Consider the following 13,410-nt stretch of genomic DNA (forward strand, 5'->3'; position numbering starts at 1 on the left):
TTACTTTTTAGTTATGCTTTGTTGTGTTTTTTACACATATTTTTTGGCTAAATATAATCAAAAGTTTGTGCTATTTCATAAGCATTGTAGGAACATTCCAGTCACTTAGAATTAACAAAGAAGATTATACTTAACCTGTTTATAATAAAGGTTTCATTTTCATTTTTGTAATAGGAGAATCCATTAGGTAAAATCAGATCAGCTCCCATAAAAGGCTTCAGTCTTTGTATTTAGAGACAGAGATTAGACTTCTTGGATCTGCATTTGGGATGTTTTAACCCAGCAGAGGACAAAGGAAAGTACAACTTTTCTTTAATAAACACGGGCACAATCAAACACAATTAATGAGCTTCTGTAACATATGCTTAACCTCATATTTAGCTTAACAGCTGTGTGGGTTCAGACCATTGAGAGACCTGGCTGTTGCTCACAAGTGGATCATGAGATGCACTTGTCTGAACAATGAGCTTCTCTTTAACACCAGTGATACAAAGAGGTCATCAAGGTGTGTGAGCTGAGGCTGCAGGGTGTTAATAAAAACCCAGCCATGAAGAAAAAAAAAAAATTAACCTACCAACAAGAGGAGTGATTGTAATGAAAGATCATATGCAGAAGGACAGAGCTTAGTGTTCTGATGTCTGGAGGGGGTAGTCCTTATCTTTGCTGCAATGTTGTCGTGTGCTTTTTGCTGTCATATGACAAGCATCTGGTCCTTGGAGTTTTTTTTATTCTTTTTTTAGTCAGCTGCTTCAGCAGATTTTTTTTAAATAATGCAAGAGCTAAGCTTGGGATACAAATTTGAACCTACAGATACAAAGTTAGTAACATTTTGGAAATGAAAATAGTTTCTTCCACCATACTTCTACTATGCAACACAGGGAGTAGTGAAATGAAAGGGACAAGTTGAGTTGAAACTATTGTTTCTTTGATTGTTCATGTGAATAACTGACAAACTTGAAGCTGCTGCTGTTTATATTTTTTCTCTATAATGCTGCATAGTCAGAGTATCCTGAATACTTATGGAAGTGAGCCCAGCTTTAGTAAGTTTAAAAAAATCTTCATAAAATGGCTCAAACTATATACTGAGTTAGACTCATCGCATGTCAAAGCATCCATATCCCAATTTCTGCCATTAGTTGATGTTTAAGAGTCTTGATCTCAGCCTTTACTGTCTATGGTGCAGCAGCTACATCTTTTATGTAACAAGGTGGCAGAACTGTTGGTGCTGTTTACTGCTTAAGCACTTAATTCACCTATAGGTTGTAATCATTGCCTGTGCCAAGCGGGTGTAAATTTGTAACTCCTCAGTCTGCTGCTGTAGAACGTGCTTTGGTTTCATAAGGCTAACGGGTGGCTGTCATTAAAAAGGCTGCATTGTTCTCTTTGCTCAGAGAGAAAATGATAATGGAGTTTAAAAGATAAATTGTTTTCTTGTTCTCTCTACATCTTTTAACATAAATCTTGACTTGCTCATAGTAAAAAGTTTGTCTAACTTTGTGTATTGATACACAGAATTAAAAATTACCTTTTTTGGGGGGGATAAAGTGGATTGTTCTATAAGCGTAGCTTTGTCTGCAACCTGTGGGAAAAAAAACTTGCAGAAATGCTTACAAAGGCGTCATGCTGTCAACAAAAGTGCTCAGAATATGAGGTCAGTTGTTCAGAGAGCTGAAACCGGCTGTGCAGGCTTCTGTGCTGTCCCAGTTTTTAAGAGGATTACAGTTTTCTTTTCCTGCCACACTCAGTAACTTTCACAACATTTTTTGAAAGCAAAATATTATTTCCTTTTCATTTGAATCCATGTATGTTACTCCTAACTGTTATCCTAAAGAAAACACTTCCAAGTGCAGAAAACTATTCTATATATACTAAACATTTCAAATATGTAATTATTTTAAGATAGTGTGCATGCTTGTTTGTCTGAGCGTTATCTCTGTGATGGAGTAAGTGACCTTTACCCTGCTGGCCACCCAAGGACTTGGGTTGGGTTAGACTCCGCCCCTCACTGACCCTGAGTAGTATTATAGGTATATAAAACACAGAGGAGTGAAGTACTCCAGAGGTTTTTTTTGAATCAGGAATAAAAAAACAACAACTTACATTTAATATTTTATGTTAAAAATATTACAAAATGAATAGTTGAAATTTAATTTCTTTCTGGTTTTTCTTTTTGGGTTCATTTTTAATCATGTTCATTTTCTGTAATACACATAGTGCTCTGCACATGGAATCCTAGGAAACAGCACAAGATGCAAAGGCTGTACAGAGTCCTGGATTTGATAAACCCCTTTTGTACATCCTGTGTCCTTCTTGAGGGTTTTTTCAGTCTTTTTCTTGTTTTACAGAAATATTTATTTTATTTCTGAAAAAGAAATTCTGACATAAGGAAAATCTTACCTTTTTGGTTTCCTTTTTTTGTTCTTCTTTCTTTTTTTTCTTTCTTTCTGCAACTTTTGTATTTTTGTAATACAGTCTTGACACAGTAGTTCCAAATGTGAAAATAATAGATGACCTCTCTCTTTTCATCCTGCCCATCTATGCATGGTAATGCTGCCTTTTATCTGCACAATGCCAGTGTCAGATGGGTGCCCTCATCTCCCCACCATCATGTGCTCAGTGTGTAATTGCACAAAAGTAATGTTCTCTTCAGTAAAAACACAAAGCAGCTTTTTTAAATTGACATAGCTGACTTTTTAAGGATGGACAAGGTGACATGTCTTCCTGATTTTGTGTAATATTTGTGTTGCATGATCACAACTCTTTAACCTTAAAAGCAGATTCAATGATGATCATGAATAAGAATTTTAAAAAAGGCTGGGTATTTTGTATTTTTTTGTTGAAACTATGAAACATTTCATGCACTAACCTGCTCGGTTTGTAAACTGGAAATGCAGTGGGGCAAATTATAAAGATGAGAGAGGCGTGTAATTTATATCATAGGTATACCTCAACTATCAGAGACAAAATGAGAGAAAAAAAATCAGAAATAACATTTTCTGATTTAAAAAAAAAAAACTATTTACAAATTGTGGTGGAACATAAGTATTTGGTCACCGACAAGAAGACCCTCTGTCCTCCACTGTATTAATGGCACCTGTTTGAAATAGTTATTTATATAAAAGACACCTGTCCACAACCTCAAACAGTCACACTCCAAACTCTACTCTGGCCAACACCAAAGAGCTGTCTAAGGACACCAGAAACCAAATTGTTGACCTGGCTGGGAAGACTGAATCTGCAATAAAATAAGCAACTTGGTGTGAAGAAATCAACTGTGGGAGTAATTTTCAGGAAATGGAAGGCATACGAGACCACTGATAATCTCCCTAGATCTGGGGCTCCTAGCAAGAGCTCACCCCATGGGGTCAAAAGGATCACAAGAACGGTGAACAAAATCTCAGAACCACACGGGGGACCTAGTGAATAACCTGCAGAGAGCTGGGACAAAAGGAACAAAGGCTACCATCAGTATCACACTACACCGCCAGGGACTCAAATCCTGCAGTGCCAGACGTGACTCTCTGCTAAAGCCAGTACATGAGCAGGCCGGTCTAAAGTTTGTTAGAGAGTATTTGGATGATCCAGAAGAGGATTGGGAGGATTTCATATGGTTTGATGAAACCAAAATTGAATGTTTTGGTAAGAACTGTACTCATTGTGTTTGGAAGAGAAACAATGCTGAGTTGCATCCAAATACCACAATACATACTGTAAAGAATGGGGGTGGAAACATCATGCTTTGAGGCTGTTTTTCCGCAACAGGACCAGGATGAGTGATCTTTGTAAAGGAAAGAATGAATGGGGCCGTGGATCGTCAGATTTTGAGTGAAAACCTTCATCCTTCCTTCCATCAGCAAGGGCATTGAAGATAAAACTTTGCACAGTCTTTCAGCATGACAACAATTCCAAATACACTGCCCTGGTAACGAAGGAATGGCTTCGTAAGAAGCATTTCAAAGTCCTGGAGTGGCCTAGCCAGTCTCCACATCTCAACCCCATAGAAAATCTTTGAAGGGAGTTGAAAGTCTGTGTTGCCCAGCAACAGAACCAAAACATCGCTGCTCTAGAGGAGATCTTCATGGAGGAATGGGCCAAAATACCAGCAACAGTTTGTGGAAACCTTGTGAAGATTTACAGAAAACGTTTGACTGCTGTCATTGCCAACAAAGGGTATATAACGAATTATTGAGTTGAACTTTGTTATTTTTTTTTTTTTTTTTTTTTTTTTTTACTTTGTTTTTATTGAACGTTTTCAGTTGTCAGCATTTACATACACGGGTCAGCAACCACAACAAACAACAGAACAGACACAACTAACTGCAATTGGGCTGTTTTTCTTATTGTTATTACATTTTTTTTTTTTTTTTTTTAATACCTACACGAAATCCTCTAAACCTTTTATTGGTTTTCCATATAGTTGTACCATTTTTTCCATTTTTTTTTGAAAACGTCTAATTTTAATTTGAGTAGAAATGTCAATTTTTCCACTGAGTAAATGGTCCATATGATCTTCAACCAGTCATCTTTTCCAGGGGGCTCTACTTTGTGCCATTTTTTTGTTATCGTTTTCTTGCTTGCCAAGAGTAATATCCTTACTAGGTAAACATCTTCATTCAGTACAGAGTCTTCAATATTACCCAGATACAGAGTTGTAAACTCGTTTGGCAGGTGATATCCAATAACATTTTTTATGACAGTTGTTACATCATTCCAAAAAGATAGTAATTTAGGACATGACCAGAAAATATGAGTATGATTCCCTTCTTGACCCCCACATTGTCTCCAGCAAGCCTGTAGATTTTGAGTTGAACTTTGTTATTGACCAAATACCTATTTTCCACCACGATTCATTCGTTCCTTTTCTATTCCGTTTTTTTCCTTTCGGCCACTTGTGGGCGAAAGTAGGGGATGCCCTGGACAGGTCGCCAGTCTGTCGCAGGGTCACACATATCACACACTCACTCACATTGGACAATTTAAGGGTTGCCAATTAACCTATGAAGCATGTTTTTGGATGGTGGGAGGAAGCCAGAGATCCCGGAGAGAACCCACGCATGCATGGGGAGAACATGCAGACTCCACACAGAAAGGCCCCCTCACTGATGTTGTGTTTCTCATGTCCCCCAGCCGGGGGCCTTCTTGCTGTGAGGCAAGAGCGCTAACCACTGCGCCACCGTGCAGCCCGTCCACCACAATTTGAAAATTAATTATTTAAAAATCAGACAATGTGTTTTTTCCCTCATTTTGTCTCGTAGTTGAGGGAAGTTGATGAAAATTACTGGCCTCTCTCATCTTTTTTCAGAAGTGTTTGATAGAGCTTGTCATCTTAAAAAATGCATTTCAGGCACCTGATTATCTTGCATTTTTATGCATTTTTGAGAGTAAAATAACTTGTTTTCAGAATGGCACAATAAATCCTAGTTTTGTGATTTTCCTACCTAAAATCACATTATTGATTACCACTGTCTTTTCAGAAGTTTTCTAGTCCTTTTTGTGAACTATACTAGTGTCAGCTTGGACCAGAAAGTTGCATAGGACCTTTTATTCTAATTTTTTTCGCCAACAACCCTTGAAGTATATCTTATTTTGACTACAGGACTAGAAACTTATTCCAAGCACAGATGTTCTTCTGGTACACTTTCACAGTCAATTGTTATGGCATTCCTCGTACGTTTTAGTGTAGTTATCGTTCTTCTCAGCCTCTTTGACCTGTACCTACACCTGGGACTTTGTTTATTGTGGCAGATCTGACCTTTTGTTTTCACACTTGGAGCCTGTTCTTGTTCTGACGTGATCAGTTCAGACCATTTGGGGGGTTTTCTGATTAGTCTTTTATTAGAACCTTATTACTCCACTTAAGCGTTTTTTTTTTGCCTACTGGGTTTTCCCCCTTGAGGCATTTTCTAAGGGATTTATTGTTAAGATCAGTCTCTCTGATGTTATCCAGGATCTTGCTTTTTCGTTTTTGGCTGGTGGCTTTAAAGCCTTAAAAGTCCACAGCCCTGTTCCTTCTGTTAAGTCTGCTGTGTCAAACTTAAGTTGAAACTGGATAAGCTTTCTTGTCTTTCCAATAGCTCCCATGCCTTCTCTGGACCAGCCCGTTGTATATATTATGTATAACAGGCTGGTGTATATTTTACAGCTTGTTATATAACTTTAAAAACCCTTGCAGTTGCTTCAAATCACTCTGGTTGTCAGATAAACACATATAGAGTGTTACAAACAGGCTCAACCAGGTTTTTATTCTTCTTTAGCTCAGTTATTACACTTTGTATAACATGTTATAAAGGTCTGCCAACCCCATCTTTAACATCAGGGAGTCCTCACTGCCTGCCTTACAGGCAGTGAGGACTGTGCCATTCAGATATAATACTCAACAAAATTATAACAAATTTACATTTTTTTTTTTTGCAGGGTTTTGCTTTTGTCTGCAACCTTTCAAACTTCTTTTTTACTTTTCCCTGTTTTCTGAGCTACACATTTTTGTGTGTATTTTTATAGTTTAGTTACAAAAACATCCAGAAAACTTGAGTTCAAGTTTAGAGCTTAAAGAATGCTTTCCATGCACAAGAACCTTAAAGGTAACTCACATATGTTGTTGGTGTCCATCCTCTTTAGTTATTCATCACCACCATGCTTAGTCAAATCATTCTGTATGTATGCGCAGTGACCCAGGCTCTAAGTCTTCGCCCATGCTCATCATGATTTTCTACAGGTAAATCAGACCCTCTTCAAGTTCTCTCTTCATGGTGGTCCTTCTTTGTCCGCTTTCATCTGCCCATTGTATCCCTCTTCAATCCATTAGCAGCCAGAGCTGCCAAAAACGGGCCAAGTACAGGATTTTACGCAAATTTATCCTACAGTTCATTGATATGTTGTCACAGAAATGATGAAATAACTGAATTGAAAGTTTCGAAGAAACATTTTCAGCCTCCTAACAGAATAGAAAGAAGCAATGGGGCATTAATGAGTACACCCAGTTGATGTTCTTGTGTCTATGAGGGGAAAATGAAGTTGGTGAACATCATCACCATTGTCAGACCTAATACAGCAGTGAACATTCTGCCCATTGTAAGGCTGTAATGGTGTGGAACAGAGTGATGAGTAGACTGTTAGCTCCACTGGTGGATTAGCTTTGCACGCTTCATTACCTGTGTGTGATTGTGTGTGTAGTTGTGAATGTGTTTGGTACTTTGTTGTATTTGGTTCACTTGCACGCTTTCAGTCCAAGTAGTGGAGAGTGAAACTGCCTATGTCGCTGTGGACGGGGGCTATAAAAGGTAATCACTGATGGATGTCTGCGTTTCTTTTAATTAACTTTCTGCTACAATGAACTTTTAGTGGATTTGTGCTAAGCAAAACCAACATTTTATGATTTTGGATTAGTTTTTGCTGCACGACAAGCATTAAATCAGGAGTTAATGCGAGATGTTGTTTAAATTTGCTCATGCAAACGGATTCAGGTCATGAAAAGAACAGAACTGTCTCATTTTAATAACATTACTCACCAGTTAATTGTTTTAAAGTGGAACAGCAAATGGGTTTTAATAAAATGGTGTGTGTGGGATCGGGTTTGTGTCATGTTTTGCTCATATTTTTTTGCTCTTTAAGCGAATGAACCTTTTTGGAGAGAAAGGAGCTTTTTGTCCTGCTGATGCCAGTGTCCTCTGTCTCGTTTGTCCTCTCTCTTTTGCTCACAGCTGCCAATTATGACGCAGAAAGAGCAGAGGAGGGAAAGAAAGAGAGGAAAGGAATCTAATCTAGGCGGATGGTTTCAATGCTAGAAAGAAACCAGAGGGAGAATATTGACAGAGAAATGCCTTTTCAAAGGCGCCTTCAGAACCAGACTGCAGTTATTTCTTTCAATCTGCAGATTAGTAATATAGAGCCCTGAGCTAATTCTTCAATTCTTAAGAAGTTGGTTAAGCTTGGGGTGCTGTGTATGTTATTTTTGTCCTGCTTGGTCACTGGACACTAAACAATGAGAAGACTTGTCGAAGATTGGAGCACAATGTTCTCACTTGTGTACTGACCCAATGATCCAAGAGGAAAGCACGTAAAGGAAATGTAAGGCAAAATGATGGTTACATTGGTTCCATTCATGGAGGGAGAATATGCAGTCATGCCATTTGTTTCCATCAGAAGCCCATGTTGAGGACAGTTACATTGTAGATTATGTGCAATGACTCACTTTGACAGAAAAAGAGAGGAGGAAGGCAAGTGAGTGAGTCTGTAAATGCTGTCAAAGCTTGTGTGTTGAGATGTAGGTGTGTGAAGTACCGTTGCTTCCTGATCAGTCTCCACTGCTCAGGATGCTTGCAGTGCCCCGTTGTCATAGTGACAGAAGGTAGCGAGAAGAGCTTGCTCATTGCGCCACCTGATTGTGAGAGTGAGAGAGGGAGCCAGAGCGAGGGTAGGAATCAGTGACACAGTTGCGCAGGAGCGATGGAAAGGCAGACTTTTTGCTGCGATCAGTGTTTTCATCAGTAGACCAGCTCTCCGGCTGCTGTTTCTCTGGGTTTGGGGGAATTTGGACACTTTTTCTCTTGTGCACCAACTTGGATTATCTGCCTACATTTCCTGCATAAATGGAAGGATGCTAACATCTTTTAATGTGCCATTGAGATGGGAATCCATGTGTCTAGACTCCCATTCTTAATGGAACACAAACACAGTTTGACTCGATGCCTGGTGCCTCTGAGAGGCTGAGGGACACAGCAGGCCTGGCCAAGGGCCCTCCATGCCATGGTAAATAGCTTTTATTGAAAGGGAAACATTTGTTTACATTCCTGAAGTGATCCCTCCAGGAGGAGACAATACCTTGAACAGTTTGGATGCAATTTTGTGCAAGCCTTGTTGCAAAATAGATGTGTTCAATAGTTTGAGTGAGTAAATATTTTGTGATATTTGGTCAAAATTTATTAGCAGCGCATGCTAGAGTCATTAACTTTCAGGAAAAGAGTCATCCTTGTATGCACAGCTTTTTTTTAGTTCTTAGTGCAGGAGTTTGCAGCATGTCACCCTAACTGCAGACCTTATCACCTTTATTTAGCTGAGTGCAGGAGCTCTCATCCCTCCTCGTGCACATCCCCTGTACTCTGCCTGTGCATGTGTTGCTGAGGTGCTGTGCAATAATGTGTGTGAGTTGTTTGCATCATTGCTGCTCTGTAGTTGTTTTCTTTCTTTTTCCTGCTGGCTGTGTTCCCTCAGGCGGTGACTCTGCGTAAGCAAGATCTGCGTAATCGTGTGTGTCCTGAAGCTTGTTTGCTTGGTTTTTTGACGTGTGTGTGTGTGTTTGCATCTTCATTAGCATTCTAGTTTACACAGACAGTATGCAAAGCCCATAATAAGATGCAATGAGCAGTTAGAAGAGAGAAGAAAGACAGGATCCAGAGACCTAGAAAAAGCTGTATTTTTTTTTAAGTCTGAGTCAGGCTTCTGGTTAATTAATGAATAGTAAACATAAGTAGTTAATGCTGTTTATCATTGCAGAAAAGATTTAGACTGTTCCATCCTCTTCTTTCATGATGTTCAGAGAAGCTGGTATTGAAGGTGTGGGCTGGCTAGTCGTGTTTGTGCAGTTTCAGTCTCCTCCTGTCATTTATGCTCAGTTTCTGTCTCTTTGAGTCAGAATTTCTACTGAACATTCTGACACAGCTCGTCTTTCATTTCCTCTCCATGTCCTTCTTTCCCTTCCTCCTTCCTCCTGCCGTTATTTATTAAGATGTGGAAAAGTGGAAATTCTTGCTCAAGGTCTTCTGCATTCTCTCCGATTGTTACTGCCAGCACGAGTTCTGTTTTTTTTTTTTTGCTTTTTTTTTTAGACAAGCAGATCACAACAGTCAACAGTAATATTTCATATCCCATGATTTAAGAACTATTCAAATTAAAACTAATCTTTTTTGAAATTGTCTGAAACACTTAACCTCTTAAATTAAAAAGTCTTTAAAAAATCCTTTAACTTTATTCAACCAAAATATGTCAAACTAAATATAGTTATTGTCATCTACAATCTTTGTGTCATAAAATACCATAAAATGCCCAAAAGCAGCAGAAATGGTTGTGTAATAATAAAGAGCAGGTGCAGAAAGATCCACAGCAGATATGGTCACATTTGGCTGAAAAATAAACAAACCAGCAAATGGTAGTCATTGCTGCTCTCCTGCTATCTGGTTGAATCATTCATTGCTTGAATAACGTGTTGATAAGTTTTGTGCTCAATAGTTTTTAATCGGTTTTATGTTGTTCCTGTTTTCTTTGTTCCTTATTATTCCTTTTGAACAGATTTAAACGTACTCATTGTTGCCTTTTCAGTGTCGGGCAGAAGTCAAGAAAGTGAGATACCTGTCAAACCTTTTATTTTCTCTTGCCTTGAAAAGGAGTTTAGGTGTATTGTCAATATTTTTATGCTTTTGTTATTAGAAAAATAAAGTCATTATTGTTTCTTGTGCTATTTATTTCTAAAAAGTTGTTTCGATTGACAGAACCTTTTTTTAACCTTATATTTTCTTTTTCTTTGCTCTTTTTGTCAATAACTAATTTACAAAATAAATGAACTTCTTGTTTCTGCTTCTGCACTTTCAGGAAGAATGCAAGCATATTATGGCACGCCAGAAATCTAACAGCCAGTCAGACTCGCACGACGATGAGGTGTCCCCTCCACCCCCTAACCCTGTCGTCAAGGCCCGCCGGCGCAGGGGAGGAGTCAGTGCTGAAGTGTACACTGAGGAGGATGCTGTCAGCTACGTACGCAAGGTCAGCCCGCCCAAGAGCTCAAGACTTAAAATACTCCTATATTTCAAAATAAAACTTACGTTTGAACGCACCATGTAGATACATTCTTTCCCACACAAGCTTATATTCACTTCACTTAGTGTGTCATTGTTGTAAATGTTCAATTATATTTACCCTGACAGGAATTACTGGGTAATGACATAAGGGCTTGAGCCCCATCACCACATAGCAATTGAAAATCCTCTACAGCATGTGCCTATACTCTCATGCATCTGCATTTCTGCCACACACTGCAGCCTCTATGTATTCCTATAAAGCCTGCTGTTGTATCAATCTTTTCTCACCGTTGTCACTAAAGGAGTGACATACTCAGAAAAACCCACAGACGTATACCCAGAGCCACGTAAGAGGCTTGTGGTAAAAGAAATACTGTCGCCGTTTAATACTCTGCAGATAGAGCTCAGAAAATTAAATTAAAATCAAATTAGAAAATAAAAGCCTTCACGTGGGAGGGAAGAGTGTGTTCTTTTGTGTAATAATTATCACAAACTCAGACACGGTGCTTTTTTTTAAATTTACACTCATCTACCTACATCAATTTCATTGACTGTGAAATCACAGCTGATTGAACAGATCACAATTAATTACCCATCATTTCCCATTTAATTAAAATGGATTTGATACAAATTGCTAAGCCTTAACAGATGGTGATGTCTATTGGATACAAGACTGAAAAGCATGATTAATAGTGGCTTTTAATTAGAAAACATAGGGAAAATAAAGTGAAAGAGATGTTTTGCTTCTTAACCTTGATAGAAAACCATTAAAGGTTTCTTTCTGGCTGTCCCAATTTCTGCTATTAAGAAAGCAACACCCCACCCCACCCCACCCCCAAATTAAAAAATCTTTAAAAAATAGAGTGAAGTTGTGTCTCAGATGTATTGGAAGCTAAAGCCTGTAGTAGATGTGACCTAAAAATCTCCTTTTTCCCCCCTGGTTTGAGTTTTCAGCTTTGACCAGACTCATTTTCTTTCTGCCAACTTACCAGCTAAGCTTGTTGTGCAACAGACAGATACAACCTTGGTGCCCTCTTACACATGTAATGTGGTTATGTGTGCACTTCTGTACATATTGTACACTGCACAATGTGGTTCTCTTCATGTGGAGACATCTGTTCCCTTAACTTAATTACAACCTTTCTTCTCTCCCCTGTGAGAGGCCAAACAGACTCACACTCCCTCAACCAGTTGTTCTGGAGAAATATATTTTAATAACACTTTCTTCTTTTTTTTCTTTTTAGTTTGTCATTTTTACATAGAGGCTAAATGTGAGAATACATATAACCTTCTTTTTTGGTGGCTTTAGTAATCGGCTGCTTTGTTGTGGCTTCAGATGTTCCCTTTGCATGAGCACACACCAAAAAGCCAGGGACATGAAAATGCATGTTTTATGAATGAGCTTAGGGCTTGTGCGCATTTTTAAGACCCTGTTCGCCATTTTGAGTGTAATCCCTGAACAGATGGGCTTTCCCAAAATATATCCAAACTTTTTCTTTCAGAGTTTGCCAATACACTTCCCTTTAATTACTTGATTTAGTCCACTTTTGAAGTTGACTATATTCCGCGTTTGTGTTGGGTTTTGTTTTATGTGTCTGCCTGCAATTTGTTTGTACTGTTGAATTTATTTCTTCACAGGTGATTCCAAAAGACTACAAGACCATGACTGCCTTGGCTAAGGCCATTTCCAAGAATGTGCTGTTCGCTCACCTGGACGACAACGAAAGAAGGTACGGAACCCCTGTTGTCCAAAATATGTCATAAATCTGGATGCCCCTCGTACGAACATATTGTCATCATTTTAAAAATGTTTTATGTGTAGAAAATAATTGGTAACACATTTATGTATACTACACAATATGTAATCGTTATGTTTTAAAAGCATTTTTTGTGTGTGTTGTAGGCTTTTATTCCTTAATTCCTCCTATTTAAACTAGTTAGATTCTTGTCCCACTTAAATGATTGATGTGGAATGATTTATGTTGATGTGGATCAAATCCAGAAACCACAACATGTAGGTCAAGCAACAAAGTTTTGTGTGTCACCAGCATCCTTTCCTTTTTTCTGTTGACCTCTTTAAACGTTTTACATGCCTAAAAACCTTTGAAGTAAACAGCACAAGGTTAAAATCTTCTGAATTTTAAGAGCCGGTTTATGCAAGTGCATGGATGTGTGCAATGTTAGATGGAAAACACAAATAGAAAATTTGACGGGAAGTTTTGCACTTGAAAATATGATGCCTATTGCCTATTAAGTCTGCAGAGATGCTGAAAGAGGAGATGAAAACCCAAAGACAGGACAAAAGTAGAGGGGTATATGATAGGTGTTTTTGGACAACTAATGCATCTGTCTGCCTATGTTGTATTTTGATGCTGGTTGTTATAGTAACCGGTGAATATAGTTGTATCAAGTTTCAGATGTGGGCTGTGGTGCACAAAGAAATTAGCAACTCTCTGTCATTATTCTCAAGAAAGAGGGAAGAAATGCCAAGTTCTCTCAGTGTCTCCTTTTATCTCACCATCTGCTCATATTTATTGTGCTTTCACATTCTTCCTATCTTCAGCCATCCTCTCATCATTCTTCCATCTGTCCCAGATCTCCATTGACAGCCAAATCTGGC

The 13,410-nt window shown here is 38.5% G+C and overlaps 1 protein-coding gene across 4 annotated transcripts in view; it reads left to right on the plus strand.

Moving 5' to 3' along the window:
- Nucleotides 1-13,410, plus strand: part of prkar1b (protein kinase cAMP-dependent type I regulatory subunit beta) — a 50,572-nt gene that overhangs the window by 1,914 nt on the left and 35,248 nt on the right. For 2 of the 4 annotated variants that reach the window (XM_011478185.3, XM_004071434.4), the window contains exons 3-4: nucleotides 10,585-10,755; nucleotides 12,429-12,520. In XM_011478185.3, the coding sequence (XP_011476487.1) occupies nucleotides 10,585-10,755; nucleotides 12,429-12,520 (263 nt within the window). Of the gene's footprint in view, nucleotides 1-7,259; nucleotides 7,281-8,239; nucleotides 8,749-10,584; nucleotides 10,756-12,428; nucleotides 12,521-13,410 lie in introns of those variants that run through there. The other 2 variants (XM_020705308.2, XM_011478186.3) reach the window with 2 other exon arrangements.

This window comes from Oryzias latipes, chromosome 8, assembly GCF_002234675.1.
Source record: "Oryzias latipes chromosome 8, ASM223467v1".
Taxonomy (NCBI): domain Eukaryota; kingdom Metazoa; phylum Chordata; class Actinopteri; order Beloniformes; family Adrianichthyidae; genus Oryzias; species Oryzias latipes.